The sequence below is a fragment of the Pygocentrus nattereri genome, chromosome 15 (assembly GCF_015220715.1).
Source record: "Pygocentrus nattereri isolate fPygNat1 chromosome 15, fPygNat1.pri, whole genome shotgun sequence".
In the NCBI taxonomy this organism is placed as follows: Eukaryota; Metazoa; Chordata; class Actinopteri; order Characiformes; family Serrasalmidae; genus Pygocentrus; species Pygocentrus nattereri.
The window spans coordinates 26371004-26389396 of NC_051225.1; the positions used below are offsets into that span (position 1 = coordinate 26371004).

The following is an 18393-nucleotide window of genomic DNA, read 5'->3' on the forward strand; positions in this document are numbered from 1 at the left end:
CACTGCTGGACTGATATATATAAATATACATTTATATATAAAATATTCTTGAACTATAATTTTAGGCATACTCACAGCTGATTACACCTGATGTCACTGGCATCTAACCCTAGCCCAAAGACTGCTTTTGTCATACTTTTCTGTAATTTCAGTGATGCTGCTCCTTAAAGATGGTTGAGATGAGATAACTGATGGACTCAGATTCATCTAGATGTTGAAAAGTTAAGGGCAATCGTTTTGAGTTATTCTAGACAGACCGTTCCAGAAATATTCACTGACTTCTATGCATATAAATCGGAATTCTCTGAAGCTGAATCTCACGGCTCAGAAAGCTGGCTGATGGCTTTGCTGCTGTCAGATTACAGTCTCCTCTGTCACATGGGAAAGAGCGCTAAAGCAGGCCTCATGGTGACGGCTGGTTACAGCACAGACAGTGATGTATGAGCCATAGCATTGCCCTGCCAGCAGCTCCTGTCTCCTTCTCTCTTGCAGAGTAGATTCATGGTGTTCAAGTCCACAAGTGTTTTACCAGCTTTTCCTTCAGAGTGAGGAAGCCTGAGCTGGCTGATCTGAGGAGCAGCTCCAGAACAACTTCAGATAAATATAGCTAAAAGGAGATACTCATAGTTTAAGAGAGCTGGATGAGTAGGAGTTTTGCCACCTTAAGTCTTCCGACCTTCCAGTCAACCAAACAGAAGTCTCACTGACGTATTTCCCTTCCAAGAGCACTGACATTGATACAAGAAGCTCACCAGACTCAGATGCATTATAGCTGCACTATGTAAGATTTTGTAGATGATGTAGCATTACTGAGTCAGGAGGAAAAAAAGCTAAAATATGGTGTCCACGTGCTGCTGCGAGTCACCCTGTCAAGCCTGCAATAGTAATATGAAACTCCTGTAGAGGTGTTGAATTTCACAAATGTTTTTCAGACTACCTTATACATTTTTACATATGGCTTAAGGTTTAAGTCTGAAATGCAAAAAAATCAGCATCACAATGATGACAGTAGTAAATAATTTATTAATTATATTAATTAACCTTATTACATCAATTTCCATTGATTTAATTAATTATATTAAATATTTTAATGTGTTGCTAACTGATTATAAACATGCTCACAACCATCAGATTCACCTGCTCAGGGAAAGGGTCTGAAGAATAACTAATGTTACAAAGTGCTCTTTCACCTGTTGTATGCAATTAAACATTTCCGCCAGAGGGGTCTCCAAATCACAAATACTTATATAGTGTAGCTTTAAGGCTAAACATTTTACAGCATTTGGCCAACACTCTTATCCAGAGCGACTTACAATTTGATCATTTTTACACAGGTAGGCCAAGGTGGTGTGAGGAGTCTTGCCCAAGGACTCTTATTGGTATAGAGTAGGGTGCTTGCCCTGATGAGGATTGAACCCCAGTCTACAGTGTAGAAGGCAAAAGTGTTACCCACTACACTATAACAACCACTAAAGGAGACACGACTAGATACAAGATAATCCACCTCCATGAGGGGGAAAGTCAAGGAGTATAAATGAGAAAAACAGCAGTTTTGACAGCCAGAGTTCAAAAACTTATTAAAGAGACACAGAGAAAATGGGACTCCTAACAACCATGCAAGACCTTCAAAACTCTCCCATCAGACAAACGCTTTTTAATGCTTTTTATCTATGGGAAAGGGGAGAAATCAAGCTTCACTCTTGCTTCAGATCTGAAAAAATCCACAGGTGTTTCTGTCCATCTTTCCACTGTGAGAAGACGACTCGGCGCTATCTGTCTGAAAGGATGTGTAGCTGTTCAAGAAGCCCTTACTGAGAAAAGGAAGTGGAGGTTTTATTAACTGATTAGTCTAAATTTCTAACTGAACTTTGGAGGTGTGAACAGAAATCCCTACAGATTTCTTTGGAAAACTGAAAGCAAGACTCCTGAAAAGGAAACTTATGAAAGTGAGGCCATAGAATTAATTCTGTCATAATTAGTTGTTAAAGTTTCTTATAACCTTCTGTTACATTCTTTTTTTTTTCTGCTGCTGAAAATGATCAATTTGCACTTAATGGCTGATTTAATTGGGCATTAAATAAATGAAGGGTGGCCTCTGGTGGACTTTAGACTTTTTATATATGTGTGTGTATAGATAGATTTATGTGTGTGTGTGTGTGTGTGTGTGTGTATAGATAGATAGATAGATAGATAGATAGATAGATAGATAGATAGATAGATAGATATATAGATGTGCACACACATGTGTGTGATGGAGTATCATACTCACGGGGTGTGAGTGTCATACCCGTATTGAGGGGGGAAGGGGATTTATTGCCCAGCATTAGAAGCACTAATCTGTTGCAGGTGTTACTGGCTGCTTTTCGACACAGCCGAGCCCGCTCCCTTACCCCACGAGGCCCCACTCTGTGTGAGTGTGTCTGAGAGAGCAAATGAAAGTGAGAGAAAGAAAGTGAGTTGAAAATTGTGTGCATGTGTGCGTTTCGCGTGGGTCAGTTTTACCTTTTTTGGCAACATTAGCACCTCCTCACCTTCCCTTCTCGACTTGCATCACATCTATGCATCATACAATATGATCTATGGCAAAGAAATGATCCAGATCGCTTAGAATCCCACAGGTAGCTTCTAGCATATGCTCGCCAGCTAACAGTGATGGTATAAGCTGAAGAAGTGGTTGTGAGGGTGATTCAGTTGGTGCAGTGGGGTTCTGGGTGTTCTAGGCTTGTAAGCTAGCTAATAACACAAAAATGATAGCAATAACATCAAATAGCTTGAATCTTTTTGAACAAGAATGATGTTCTTCACTAAACAAAATGGTTCTTTATGGAACCATGAACACACAAAGAACCCTATGCATGATTAAAGGGTTCTTTGCATTGCAAAATGGTTCTCTTGATTAATGCAGAATATGCTGTAAATTGTTATATATAGAACAGTTTTGAAAGGGGTTCTATGTAGCATCAAAAAATGGTTTCTCTATTATGATGCCAATCCTATAACAATAAAAGAACCCTTTTTGGTGCTATATGGAGCCTTTTTCACAATGGTTCTGTATAGAACCATGTAAAACACACTCTCCATCAATCTGAGGAACTGTTTTGCCATGCAAAGAAGCCTTTAATCATGCAATAGGTTTTTTTGTGCGTTTATAGTTCCATACAGAACCATTTTCTTTTCTAAAGAACCCTTGTAGAACCATCTTTTAATTGTGTACTGCAAACTAGATCATTAAACATGCTGCCAGTTTGGTGCTTAACACTAGTACAATGAAGAACCACCAATACACAAATCCTTGACAGTGGAAAACAAAGAGGGAGTAAACCACATTCTGTGTTTTGGTCAAACTGTGGACAGACATTCTTGACCAGAGTTCAATGCTAGTCAATGTGTAGAGAGTATTATATTAAATCGACCACTGTCCCCTAGTGGACATATTGAAGTATTACAGTCATACGTCTCTGATGAGCATTGACCTCATTACACATTTAACTCTAGCTCATTTTGCTTTGAAAAATACAAAAATTACACTCAGGATTACAAGAATACAACTTTATCACTGCTCTATATCCCACCTCTCAGCAACAGCCCACCCATATTAAACTGAAAACTTAAGTGACCTTTCAGTCATAGTCATGTTTTTCAGAGCACTGGGCCTTTTCATATTAGCCACTATAAGATGAAGCCCTGTATAAAGACATGGAAAAATTTGCTACTCAAAGGCATGCGTTCAACCTCCAACCCTCTATGGTATAATATTGAGTATCTGGTGATACTGAATCTAATCTGTTTTTTTGCAGATAATACAGTCGCACTGTACACATTAAAACAAAATCTAATTGAGGTTTGAAATTCTCACTAAAGCTTATAATAGCCAAATAAATCATTCAAAGCAATGCTGAGCATCTAACATGAAAAATCAAGAAGGAATGTTGTCTCCTGCTTTTCAGGGACTGCTGGCAGAGGCAGTACAGTTTATCCAGATATCTTGTGAAATGGTTCATTTGTCTGCAACACTTTACAGCCCATTCCCATCCAGTCAGGTTTGGAAACCTCATATTACTGCCTTCCTACAAGGCATCACAAACCAGTATAGCCAGTTTAACTGATGGAGCTGATTAGTATTAAAGTATAAAGTAAAGACAAGTATTACTGAACACACCCTATTATCTAACTAACTAAAGGCCTACAGGCCTACTGTGTGTACAAATGTCTGATGTAGTTCCCTCAGTCATGAAGTGTATCAGGCTCTGCAAACTGACTGACCAATTTAAATAGAGGCAAATGATTGAATTGCATAATAAACAAACTTAAACAATAAAATAAACAGTTTAGGAAGTTGAGACATTATGGAACATACAGACATACACATTTTCTAAGCCGCTTTTCCCTCAGGGTCGGGGGGTGGGGTGGGGGGGGTTGCTGGAGCCTGTCCCAGCAGTCCATCATGGAACAGTGTATATATATCTTACACAGATCAGGCATAAGATTATGACCTTGTTTCTACACTCATTGTCCATTTTATCAGCTTCACTTACTATATAGGTACTCCAGCAGCATTGCTGTGTCTGATCCACTCATACAAGCACAACACACACTAACACACCACCACCACATCAGTGTTACTGCAGTGCTGAGTATGATCCACCACCCAAATAGTACCTGCTCTGTGAGGGTCCATAGGGTCCTGAGCACTGAAGAACAGGGTAAAAGGGGGCTAACAAAGTATGCAGAGAAACAGATGGACTACAGTCTGTAATTATAACGCTACAAAGTGCACCTATATAATGTAAGTGGAGCTGATAAAAGGAACAATGAGCGTAGAAACAAGGTCATAATCTTATGCCTGATCGGTGTAAATTATTACATTTAAGTACTATAACACAACAGTATTAACTTCTACATGTCAACCCATAAGCACATCTGCTGCTTTTTATCTGAGGCATTTATTACGTTATAGAGGGAAAAGCAACGTTTTCACAGATGTTTTCACAGACGCTCACCTGAAACTGTTTGTCTTTTCTCCCCATGCAAACCCTGCAAACACCACTCCAACTTATCTCAAAGCCATTGGATGCCGCTCCATCACTCCAGAGAGTGCAGGTCTACTGATCCACATTGTAACATACAGTAAAAATGTGTACAATAAACATCATTAATGACAAATAATCCAGGTCTATTAACAGAAACATGAGGAAAATGACAAGCAAGCAAAATTGGTCAATATTAAAAACTGCATGCTGCAGATATCATCAGTCAATACATGGTGGTTTCCAGCGTTTGGGGTGATGTGGTACAAAGTAATGCATTACAGTAATGTAATTACTTGTTCCTGTATCATAGTATTGCAAGGCATTACACTTTAAATTTCAACCTTTTAAATACATTACAGTTAGTGATATAATAAGAGTTTTGTTAGTTACATTAGTCATTTGTCTTGAATATGGCAAAATTACTGTATTTAAATCATACATTTACTCTATATAGATTATCAGTGTCTGATCTTATATAATATTTGTGCCTGTGTGATCATGAGTGTGAGTATAAGCAGTACACTGTAAAAAATTATTTAGCCTTTAAGTTATAACTTACACTCTTTAGTTACCCTAACTATTCATATTGAGTTTTCGGATTTCAACTATAGTTCGTGAGTTTTTAGTGTTTCAACAAGTATTGTTAAGTTAATTTAATGAAGCAGATATTTTAAGGGGTCAAATGAACTTCATATTGTGAGTTATGACTATGCCAGAGATTCTCTGGCTATGTCTTGGTGTGTCACTGTATTAATGCGCCACAGAAAAAGCACTTCGTTTTGGGTTGAAAAAAGTAAGTGTCCTTTTTGATAGTACGTGTCTTACAAATATTCCAGAAGCAATAATAATTTAAAATACAGAAGAAGTAAATCACAAATCGAGGATGTGCATATTAAACAACTATTAACCTTGGGGAACTAATCTAGGCGGCGGATGAATACATGTGTAGAGCGGGACCACGAACGCAAGCACAGCCAAGCCAGAGGGAGAGAGACCGTCATAAAGCGGCGTGAAGTAAGTATCGAAGCAGTGAATTGTCCGTTACGTTGAAAACCAGTCTCATACATGAGTTTTCTTGCACCTATACATACAATAAAATTATCATGTGGTCATAAAATGTTTACAAGACGCCAGTCCTATTAGCTTAACCAAGTTGTAGAAAATGGCTGGCTAAAAAGAGGTCGGGCAAACCAAACTCTAGCTAGTTAGTTAGCTAACTAGCAAAGCTATTATCGGCCGTACCCCATCGGCCAGTTCCGCCTTTTGCGCAGTTTCCTTAGATAAACTAATGAAACTGTCATCTTGTACATTTTATTAACCTTAAGACCAATGTATATGTACAAGACCTCTAAAAAAAATGATCAACTTCTCTAGCTAGCTAGCACTAGCTTTAGCTTGGTTTGTCGACGTGTTTTAGCTAGCTAGCTAGAGAAGCTGGTAATTTGGTTTGTCAGGTTTATTGTACCTACACATACAATATACTGGTCTTAAGGTGATGAAATGTTTACAAGACGCCTGTTTTATTAACGCTAGCTTAACCAAGTTGCAAAAATGGCTGGCTAAAAAGACGGCAAACCAAACCAAGCTAAGCTAGCTAATTGGCTAGTAAAGCTGTTAACTAGGTAGTTAGCATTAGCTTGGTTTGCCGACGTCTCTCAGCTAGGTTAGGTAGCTAACTAGCTAGTGCTGGCTAGCTAGCGAAACTGATAATTAGCATTTTTTTCCAGGGGTCTTGTACATGTACATTGGTCTTAAGGTAATAAAATGTACAATATGACTGTTTTGTTAGTTTAACTATGCAGTACAAATGGCTAACTTAACTTACTGTTGGCCAAATTAATTCGCTAGATAGGTAGCTAGCGTTAGCTAGCTAGAGACTGGTAATTTAGCTAGCTATGGGATGTCTTCCCGCCCATTTTAGTCTCAGGTGTAGCTAGTGAATCAGCGTATTTCGGCAAAACACAATCTTTTATTATTTTACTCTTTTTATTGTTTTCTTGCCGAATGAACGAAAATAGCTTGCCTAAACATCTTGTAATTGTTACGAAAATCCGAACAGTCCGAAAATGTGCTTTCCCACTCTAGAAAAAAACGAACCATGGTGCAGTAGATTTAGACCGAGACGACCACCTCTTCATCATGGTTATTTGTTTTTGTGGCTAATACGACCGAATTAATGTTTCCTGTATGAAGTTCTTATGTGTAATTTTCTGTTTTACAGGTACAAATAAATTTTTAAACCCAGGGACTACAACTGTGGATGAAGTGGAGTTGTAAGTTTTGCAGTTTTGTTTCATATAATGAAAGAACTATTGTGAATCACTACAAAGACAAACATGGACGTGGAAGACGGGGTTTCAGCTGTATTTACGAAAACTGTCTAACAGTTCTCAAATCCCATGTTGAATTTGCACAGCATGTGAAGAAACACCGAAAGGAAACCAATGCAATTGCTAAAGTTCGCTGTGAACTTTGTACTTTTTCTGCAACAAGCAACATCAGGCATATACTGTCATATCAGGACTATGCAGTATCTACCAGGATGTATGGAGCACTTGACAAGCTTCATGGAGATGCAGATTTCATTTTCCAGCAAGAGTTGACATCAGTTTGATAACATTGCTTTATTTGAATTGCCCCAATAGAGTGTTATGGGTTGTAGCTACAAAATGGTGATCATTTTATTTTTCTGATTTTGAAGGCTCATGGTGAGACATTGGATGTGGCTATGAAGGGGATGCAAGTTGGCCTCCTGATAGGCCATGAAGGTGCTCTACAGGATGCCTTTCCTCGGGATATCTTCAGTGTGGCAGTTGTGGTGGAGGAGACCATTGTACTACACAACCTCAAAGATGTGGCATGCAGCTTTGCCATGCTTATGGGCATCATATATTGTGTGAATCTTGAATATCCACAAGCTATTCCTTATAAGTATTCCTTTGAGTTTTTGCAGCGAGTGGTGATGAAGGTCAAACCAGACCAAGCTTCTGCACGAGTACACGGGCTGAGAAACAAACTGTTAAGGTACAAACTGTAAAGTCTCTGGAGCATTTTTGCACCTGAAAGTCTGGACCAAAGCCTGGACCAAGGTTCATATTTTTGTTGGATTGTGTACATTTAGTCGGTTGGTTGAAGTCTCTGGCCATTTGGTTCGTTTTTGCACCTGAAAGTCTGGACCAAAGTTCATAGGATTGTGCAAATTTAGTCGGTTGGTTGGTTTTCCATTGCAGTTTACTTGCACACAGAATAACTTTGATGCAATTTGTCATCATCTACGTGGGGTGTTCCGTCCTATACTTGACATTGATGGGTTTGTAGAATGTTGTTATTCCATGAGTTGCCTTTCCAAGCCCACACTTGCCATAATTCAACTCCCTTTATGTGCAGGTGTGTCCCTCAGCAGAATGAGCCTAACAAATTCCTTGGATTTGTTTTATTTATTTCTGTTAGTAAATAAGGGTTAATATTTTATTTCTGTGAATTGAATTACAGTAGATACAGGAGGCTCGATTGTAGGTGTTTGTGACCATACTGCTGTGTGACATGCTTGCACATGAGGGAGAACTGAATGTCAGCACAACACAGCTTCTTTTTCATGTTTTCTATTGTTACAGTTTAAAACAAACCTGCACTTACACAGGAAATTAAGACTATTTTATTTGTCACTGTTGACACGTATTAGGCCATACATAAAATTTGATCAATTATTCTGGCATACATGCGTATCTTTTATACATGTGTATTCAAGTACTTTTGTACCATTATACATGAACTGTTTTTGTTTTGTGATTTTCTAGTTCTTTATTGTATATTCAATGTTTAATCCAAGAAAATAAAAATGAGATATTGCCTCAGAAGTGGTCTTTATTGATGTAACTAAGATTCACAATTTAAAACAATAAATGTTTGAACATTATCTTAACGTAAAAAGTAATGTCAAGGTGTACATTAACTTAAATATGTAAGTTGAAGCCAGTAAATGGAACCAGTAAACACAACTTGTTTTAGTAAGTCATCTGAACTTTAAACTTGCATTGCTAAGTTGAAACAACAAGCACTAGACAGTCTAATCAACTTGCAGGAAGGAATTCAAAGCCAAACTTGAGTTGAAGTAAATGGTAATAATGATTTCATTTAACTTAAAACTTTAAGGCAGCTTTTGAACTTAAGTTTTTAAGTTGAAGCTGATATAATTTTTTACAGTGTATGCATAGGCTGGAAAGCTCTTAATGCTTTTTGTACATAGGAAGGGCTCAAAGGGCATAGACTGTTTAATAAGTACACATGTGAGTCAGTTATCATTGAAGCTGTTTCTAACAGATTTTTAAAGACCTGTTATAAAATTTCTAAACCTACAAAAATAAAGTAATGAAATTGTCATAGTTATAACATCACTCTGCCATTCGTCTCATTCCAGGTTGTTTAAAATGTCTCAATTGTTAGCAAATAAAAAAAAAAAAACAGGTCACTGAGAAGGGCTGAAATGGCTTACCACATGATTATCCTCACAATTATCTGTTTCTTCTCTGTGATTAGATAAGGCAAGCAGTGGAAAACACATATTACTGGATGATTATTCAGACTCTGAATACTTCTGTACATTCTGTACTTTAAGAAACCGTTAAAGCTGACAGGGCTGTTTCTGAATTAAATTAAAGTGTAATCTCTTTAGGTGATTTGTGCTCACTTCTTCAGAACATGCTCCAGTATTTATGATGCTTCCTGGACTCTAATGCTGCTTGTGTCAAGGACAGTCCAATTCAGTGTAAATATAGCAGAAATCAATTCATCAGCATAAGCCATTCTATATATTTAAAAGTAAACAATACCAAAGAATAAATCCTTTGAATATTCGGGATTTGCCTAAATTTGTCTACTTGCTGTAATCTTAACATGTCTAGCTGGTATTTAAAAACTGCAGCATTTCATGTTACATTTCAAAACAGAGCACCAAAATCAAAACTATAGCCCCCAAATCCCCTACATATAATAAAATGTTTGATCAAAGGGTTCTTCAAGTGCTTCGTTAAGGTCCCATATCATGATAGAAACTATTTATCAAAATGTACTGTTCAATTTAATTCCATACAGTCCATTTATGAAAACTAAGTTACAAAACAACCTGTGTGTTTATAATATCAGAAATGACACTTAAAACCACACAAAGGTTAGAGTTATATGTTACTGGAATAAAAAATACTAGAAAAAGAACATGGATCCTTCATAGCTATTCTGGTGCTTCACCTTGAGTAACATCCCATTTCTCCACAGTATTCCTTCTAAGAAGTCCTACTGTATGAACCCAATTCCAAAAAACTTGGAAATTCATGTGAAATGCTAATTAAACAGAAATTTAACAGAAAGCAATGTTCAGTAAATTAAATTTTATTTGTATAAATTGAAACTTTATTGCGAACTTCATTATTTTTTTAAACATACGTTAGTTCCAAAAAAGTTGGCAAAGGTGCATGTTTACCACGGTGCTACATCACCTTTCCTTTAAACAATACCAAAAAACACCAACTGGTCCAGTTCTGAAAGTGAAATTTCTTGCCATTCTTTCATTATACAAGAACTTCACAAACTTACCCAGCCATACGAAGCCTTCTTTGTTGTATTTTGCACCTTATTATGCATCAGATATTTTCAGTGGGAGACTTGGGGTCTGGACTACACACATCATGATAGACCCTGGCTTTTGAACTTTACTCTGGTAACAATCTGGATGGTCCTTATTTGTTGCCCTGAGAACACAATGTCCATTATTTCTATTCTGAAAGATGGAATCATCAGACCACAGAACATGCATCAGTCCATTTCAGATAAGCTTGAGCCCAGAGAAGTCGGCAACGTTTCTGGATGTTGTCTGCTGTGCATAGTACAGGTTTAGCTTTCAGATACCGCAATGACCACTGGTCTGTCAAAGTATTCCGAAGCCTGTGTGGCAGGGGTGTCCAGTTTTATCTATATTTATTCTGTGTGGTTGCAGGTTGCATCACAGAAGCATGCAGTGCCCTCTGAGAAACTGATGGTCATGGGCATTCAGTTGTAGTTTGCAGCCCTGTCCTTTATGCACTGAGATTTCTCCAGATTCTTTTGATGATGTAATGCACCACAGATGGTAAAATTCTTAAAACCCTTGCTATCACTCCTTCAGGAATGTTATTCCTAAATGGCTGGATTATTTGTTGGCACATTTTTGGCAAAATAGGAGCACCTTGACCCATCCCTAGTCATAAAGGACTAAGCCATTGCCGGATGCTCCATTATACCCAAAGCATAACTGTATTACTTGTCTAAGACTCTTTGACAAGAAGAGTCAGGAGACTGGAGCTTCAGTGTTGACTGGAGTTTATTTCCACATACTGAGTATGGGTACAGCGTGGTCGATCAACAGTCAATTAGCAGCATCAGGAGTCTAGTCTTATTCACGTGCAGGCAGACGATCATGCATGGGCACAGCTTGGTCATCAGTGTGTCACCAGTCTAGTCTGGTAAGCAGTCCATTCTAGTCTGGTCAGCAGTCCAGTCTAACAAGAATATTTTAAAATGATATACGTACATTGAAAACTAATGAGGTAGAAGGAGGAACAAAAAGACTTTGAAGAGGGGTAAGGAAGGGTTGATATGAATAGAGATGTAAGGGGGGGGGATAAGGATAAGGATGGTATCACCTTAAGGTTGTGAGACAAAGGGTGTCACGATTGGCCCCTCCCAGACATCCATGTGCTTATGTTTACATTTCAATCTTCCATGTGCTTTTGTTAGGTGTCTTCCTTGTTATGCCTCCTTGTTTTCTTGACTCCACCCTGATTGGTTTCACCTGTTTGCACCTTTGTGGTGTTTTCTAATTATCCCAGTTAGACTTAAGCCCTCTGTTTGCCCCTAGTGTTTGATGGTCTTTGTTGATGTGATGTTTCTATTATGTTGTATGTTTGAGATTCTGGTGCCGTGGCATTTGAAGTGTAGTATTTGTTTCCGTTTATCATGTACAATTCTTCTTCTATCCGTGTTGGCTAAAAGACCCTGGACTGTTATGACTATGACCATGGATTTGCCTGTAATAAATCTCACTTCTCTTTGCATATGTGTCCGCCTCCTCTCCAACACTCCACAACATTACAAAGGGTGATTTAAACACAAAAACAGGCAGGGGGCAAGGTGAGAGTGTGACAGTTATCACCACTTCGGCAAGCAAAAAACCATTTGCTAGAACTCTACAATAAACATGGTTAAGATGATAAGAAAATAACAGATACAGGAGAATAACATATGTTCAATGCTTTGGAACAACATTTTGTCACTTTGCTCTTAGTCTTAAATTGTCCATACTGAACTTCTAGGATTTCTTTGGTCAAAATAGATCAATGATTTCTATTTATACTTACATTTCATTTACTGTCCCAACATGTTTTGGACTTTGAGTTTTGTAGTATAGCTCCTTTGTTTAAATTGATTGAAGGGTGTAAACTCTTATTTTCCCTAAGCATCAGGTGAATCTCACTCAAAAATACAGTTCTATAATTTTTTTTTTTTGCTTGGACATTTGGTTTTGTGGAAAAAAAAATTCCAAACAGAAGCTTTACATTATGTGGAGACATACACAATCAAAAGTGGTTCTCCTATGACATCATTCCAAAGAACCCCTTTAAGCACCTACATTTCTGAGTGTTTTCCAGTGTCTATAAGTGAAAAGTAATATAGCTCTCTCTATAGCTTATGGCTGGTAGTTGTAGCAGCTACGTATCACCTGATCTCTGGCATGAGGGAACCAGTCTCTGAAGAGAACACCGTAGTAGGTGTACCAGGGGTAGAAGATTTCACTCTGGCGCAGCACTCCAGCTTTGATGATTTGCCATGCGGCCTCATGTGCAGGGTAAGGGGTAATATCTATGTGGCCTCTGTTCAGAAGCAGAAAACACAACCATTTATCACCAACCACAAGCCTCTACTCAGAAACCACAGATATACTATTTCTTAGGTTGGACTAAGATAGATAAGATAATCAGTTTGACAGGGAACAGCATGAGACTTTGCCCCAATACTTGTGAAACGACATACACTGCAGTACCCAGTGATGAATGTGGACTTGAATCGGGAAAGGCCCCTTCAGATAGTTGACAATACCTTTCTCTTTATGCATTAGTAATGCTTCTTTTGAACTCAAATTTGTGCAATTTTTGCACCAACTTAACCACCCTGTCCTGCACTAATGGCCTCGCCTTATGTGTGCCTTATGACCACACTGTGAAATATCTAAGTATATCAGCATCCTTGATAGGCTCACAGCATTTAGAGCATGGCACTGTTAAATAAGCAGGACTGTTGTAACAGTTGAGTAACTGACCATGCTCATAATTCACTCAAAAATAAAAGTTGCAGTTGAAGTGAAGTTGGGCACCAATATAACTATCTAGTCCAGGGTTCAGCAACATGTTGTTCTTTTACTGCCCTGTTGCGGTTCCACAGCACAATTAGATTTTTTGGTGAAAATAAAATAAATAAAATCCTCTTTTGCAGCATAATAAAGCTCTTCTGGACATTATATATATATATATATATATATATATATATATATATATATATATATATATATATATATATATATATATATATATAGACTGAAGGGGGGGTGGTTTAATAATGTAATATTTAAAATAATATTTAATTTTATATTATAATTATACCTACTGTACAGAGTTGTGTGACAGACTAGTACGTTTGATGTATATTTTATGCATTTTTCTGTTCACCCACTAATCTAACAAATATGTATGATCCCTTTATTAAAAATATATCAAATATTGGACATACCTACATATATGCACACAACATCTATGTACATGTATTTTAAAATATATGCCTGACCCCATATTTGGCCATATATCAGATTTCCGTACAGGGGGATTCAGACCTGTTCCTAAACAATGACTCCAAAGCAGTGATACCATTACCACATTTTTGCACTAGTAAGGAACAGTTTACTACAAGTTTTAACAGTTAACGCTCTGAAGAAGACTGGCAGTAAAGTGTTAATCAGTCTGTCTGTCAATAGCCCTCTAAGCATTTTAGAACATTTATTGAACAATACATCTAGAGTCTAACTGGCTTACTTGATTTTCTCCATGGCAGAGTCTGTGTCAATGAGGCCCAGGATGCAGATACTGATGGACACGTTACTCTGCTTCATCGCCAGTTCGTGCTGTAGACTCCCAAAGAAACCATTCAGGGCAAACTTAGTAGCAATGTACGGCAGAGCAAACGGTGAACACATTTTTCCTGTGGAGCACAATTTACCATATGTCTTTATACATGAGAACTGCATCAGTACATTTAGGTGGATAGATTTCTTAAAAGTTTTTACTCACCAAGCAGGGAGGAGACCACCACTATCGACCCTTTACTCTTCTCAAGGGCCGGCAAAGCCTTCACAGCCATTTGCACGTAACTGTGGAAATTCACCTTTACACAATACAAGGCAAGAACAAAAGACATTTCAGAACAATACAGTACAATACAATGAATGTTAGGAAAGAACTAATCAAAGAAAGAAAGAAAACCAAACCTTCTGCTGCAGCTTTACACATCATGCATCTCTGCACAATATTCCCATTCTAACACCCCTCAGTAGGGATAGCACAGTATGAACATTTCCTCTAATTGGTCAAACTTTTCAGTTTTCTGTATTACTTTTCTGTATTAGAAATCATTTTTCCACAAGTATTACATTATTATATTACATTATAATAGACTTGTTTGTCATAGTAAAAAAATCAACTAAAGTTGAAATAAATAAAATTATCACCTGCATTTACTCTTCAGAATATAACCATGTAAAAATGACTTGTTCAGGCATTTGCTTTCACCTTTAAAGGCAGTTGTATATTAAATGATACCCACATTTCATATCATAGTGCTCTGTTCATCTTCATTGCTACTTTCCAAATCTGCTGCAGCAACGTCAGCAGCTATAAATGTTTTCCTGACATTTCACTTGAGTCTCCAATGTTAAATAAATGAAGAATGAATGTATTCTGACGTGATGGTACGTCCTTTACGATTTCCTCAGTGTTCATTGTTCAGATTCACGCAAAATGTAAATGGACACAAGAATCCACCCATTACATACAGTGAGAGGCAGATGGAATGTATCTCAACCCCTCTTCATAGTCTCATAACTCCAGATGTGAGTCACATAAGTTGGAATGGAAAGGGCCACTCTACAGATTCAGGAAAGGTTTGAACTGTACTGTGCCATATTCTTGCAAAGATAGAAAACCATATACAGAAACATTGAATTTGATGCAGGCACACGTTGAATGTCTGGCACACAAACAAAACGCCACCAGAAATATTATTTTTCAAGCTTAATTATAGTTTGGAAGTCAGTATTTTACTCATTGAATTATACATCACCTAACCCAGTCCTGTAGTGTAGCAGGGGAACTATATATAGTTATATAGTGACTATAAACAAAAATAATTTTAACAAAAATAAGGTTAAATGTGTTTTTTGCTCATGTTCTGTACAGTTTGCCCAACATACAAAGTTTCTATGAACAAGGACTCTTATAAAGCACCAAAAGCTACCTGAATGGTAAGGGTGCCCTCTTGTGATGAGTCTTCAGCCTACTAAACATGAGTGAGAGAGTTCATTTCACTCTCACTCTGTGTTGCTGTACCTGCATTAGCCATCGCATGTGATCCACATCGCTGTCCCACATCTGATACGGACTGGGCCCGATGTGGTTTAGCACTATGTAGTCCAGTCCTTCGAGCTGTTGTTCTGCAAACTCTACCACCCGGTCAACATCAGCGGAAATGCCCATATCTGCTGAGATATAGAGGGCTTTCTGAGCCCCCAGATCCTGACACTTCTTCACCACCTGCAATCGCATAGTACAATCTAAAACACTTAAAGAGTACAGTTTAACTATAAACTCTGCCCAAATCAAGTTAACAGTAGATATTGTTATTTTTTATAAAGTTTTTCAATATTATTAATAACATGAAGTCTTTCATCCAAATCTAATTCTGATTTCTAAATGCAGTATGATGAAAATATATTGTTGTACATATATACTCATCTATTATATTACAAAACAAAAACATCCTTTACTTTTTGCCAAGTTTTTGTATTTTGTATTGTATTTTTTCATATATAGTGCAATGTACAGTATATCAATGTAGTATTCATAAATTAACAATACATTTACTGCAATTCTTTATATTACTATGCAATTAAGCATGTAATTACACTCAAATATACATGGAAATCATATGGAGAGTAACATGACAATAATTCTAGACTTCTAAGTGTTCAGTGATGTATTGTTACACCACTAGTAGATACGGCATTAGAATGGGCTAGTCAACCCACTAACCTCTTTCAAGACATTTTCTCTTCTCGCTGTGATGACAATTTGAGCACCCAAACGGGCATAATGGTATGCCACCTGCTCCCCGATGCCAGTGCTAGCACCAGTCACCAACACCTTCACCCCTTTTAGAGATTCTGGATAAAACACGTACAGAGATACACAAATGTCATGATACTCACATTAAACATCTCTAACACTCATAGCAAAAGCTTTCACAGCCTGTACCATGTCTGAGAATTGACGAGGTGCTGTTACAAGGAGAGTAAATTTCAAAACTTTAGAATAACACTAATTTCTGCTAGCACCCCTATGGAATTTCTAATAGATTAAAACACATGCGTACCATTTTTTTACACTTGGGTTTAAACACGTACATAACTTGGTTAAACTACCACTCACATTCACAGTCAGTGATGTATCTAGAACTTCCAGAAGGCCTTAACAGCTGCTATTTTTTCCTCATTAAACTGGTCCCATTGGGGTGGGCAGCAATATGGCAAGTATATATATCACAATCATTTCATGACACTTCTGAAACTGTGGGGGAGGTCACCATAGTTACTTCAACTCTGTGGTTCTACTCTGTGGCATGGCCATGTCTCACAAGCATCCAGAGGCCAGCGCCAGCCTGTAGCGGGTTGCTACAGCATTGTGGCATAATATATCACAATACTGAGAAAATATTTTCATATTGCCCAGCCCAAGCCCCACTTCTGTACCACCCCTAGCCCTACTCCTTTTAAAAAAATCATGATTGGTTGATTCCACTGTCACTTCTTAATTAGGCTGGCATCTGAGGTGTAAGACTTTCAGTTCAACGCCTGAAGTCCTAACCAATGGGAAAGCTCGCTTGGCAGCATCTACCTAGATACCTTATAACTAGATCACTTATGTAGTCATTATTGTAATAATGAATTATTTGTTTAGAAAACGGTACAACCCAGCTTTAGGAAGTTCAGCTTCAGTTTCTGAGGGCAAACTAATTGATTGTGAGGCTAAAGAAGATAAACAGGGTCTTCTAGAACTTCTGCTGCGGCCTTATGCTATGAGTAAAAAAGAAAAAATGCCGCTGCCTTTTAACACATTTATTCACAACGAGCGAAGCTTTTCAAAGGCTAACATGTGACTGCCAGAGGAATGGTATGCTATGATCCCTCAGATTGCAGCCAAACAGGCTTCGGTTTGATCATCGTGAGATCTAAACCATCTAAACCAACTAAACTGTTATTTTCCACACCATTCAAATCATATTTGGCATTAAATGACATTAAATAAAAAGTTTAAACCTCGGTAATAAAAAAAAAAACAGCCAACTGGTGAAAAACAACGACGAAAAAAAATAGTGCAACTTAAACGCTTATCACGTTGCTGCATTTAAGAGCCTCCGTTGATTTAAACTCGGCTTTCAGGCTGCACAAAACAACGTTAAACGCGTTTGCAAGTGACTCCAAGAACAACAGAGAGTAGAAGAACTTAATCTCACCTTCATTGAAAGCTGGTCCGCTCCACAGGTACGCAAGGAAAGCGGCGCTAAGAGTCCCGAACAGAAAGATCTTGGCGGGCAGCTTCATTGAGGAAAGCTGAGGAAGGTTTCTGTAGACGTTCTGACAGACAGACAGACACGCGGGCTGACTGATCGCAGATCAAGAAATCAAGTTCCTACAAGCACTACAGGCTCCACTATTGGCAGAGGTCCGGTCCACTCCACACTCCGGTCAGTCACACGGGCTTAAAGGAACACCAACAGACAAATGAGTGTGGCTTTCTGAAACAGACGGGGTCTCTGAACGGAGCAGTGAGGCTGTGAACAGAGCACAAGAACAGGTTTAATTAGCGCTGCTGAAGTGAGTCGCCAGTTGAATACTATAGGAACATCTGTAGGTACTGATCTAGTTCGATTGTGCGTGTATTTATTAACAAGACATGTCGCATCTGTCAAATACATTAGAGTCCATACCGAAATACATTCCCAACACTAAAAT

General features: G+C 38.0%; 1 protein-coding gene and 1 long non-coding RNA gene across 2 annotated transcripts; one reads left to right on the forward strand and one right to left on the reverse strand.

Annotated features, from left to right (window-relative positions):
* Window positions 1–5808: 5808 nt before the first annotated feature.
* Window positions 5809–8884, forward strand: LOC108435891. Its single transcript, XR_001858482.2, has 3 exons — window positions 5809–6044; window positions 7252–7303; window positions 7732–8884. It is a non-coding gene; the product is annotated as an uncharacterized LOC108435891 (long non-coding RNA).
* A 2480-nt stretch (window positions 8885–11364) lies between these two features.
* On the reverse strand, window positions 11365–18093 carry hsd11b1la (hydroxysteroid (11-beta) dehydrogenase 1-like a). Its single transcript, XM_017712052.2, has 6 exons — window positions 17895–18093; window positions 16415–16545; window positions 15713–15916; window positions 14399–14492; window positions 14144–14309; window positions 11365–12931 (listed from the first exon to the last, which is right to left on the reverse strand). The coding sequence occupies exons 1-6, from the start codon at window positions 17980–17982 to the stop codon at window positions 12748–12750; spliced, it is 867 nt and encodes a 288-aa protein (XP_017567541.1). The 5' UTR covers window positions 17983–18093; the 3' UTR covers window positions 11365–12747.
* Window positions 18094–18393: the final 300 nt, after the last annotated feature.

Coding starts and splice junctions, on each gene's coding strand:
- hsd11b1la (XM_017712052.2), bottom strand. CDS start 17,982: ATGAAGCTGCCCGCCAAGATCTTTCTGTTCGGGACTCTTAGCGCCGCT. Junction 15,917..16,414: donor GAGAAAATGTCTTGAAAGAG/GTTAGTGGGTTG, acceptor ATGCGATTGCAG/GTGGTGAAGAAGTGTCAGGA. Junction 14,493..15,712: donor ACATGCGATGGCTAATGCAG/GTACAGCAACAC, acceptor TATTGTGTAAAG/GTGAATTTCCACAGTTACGT.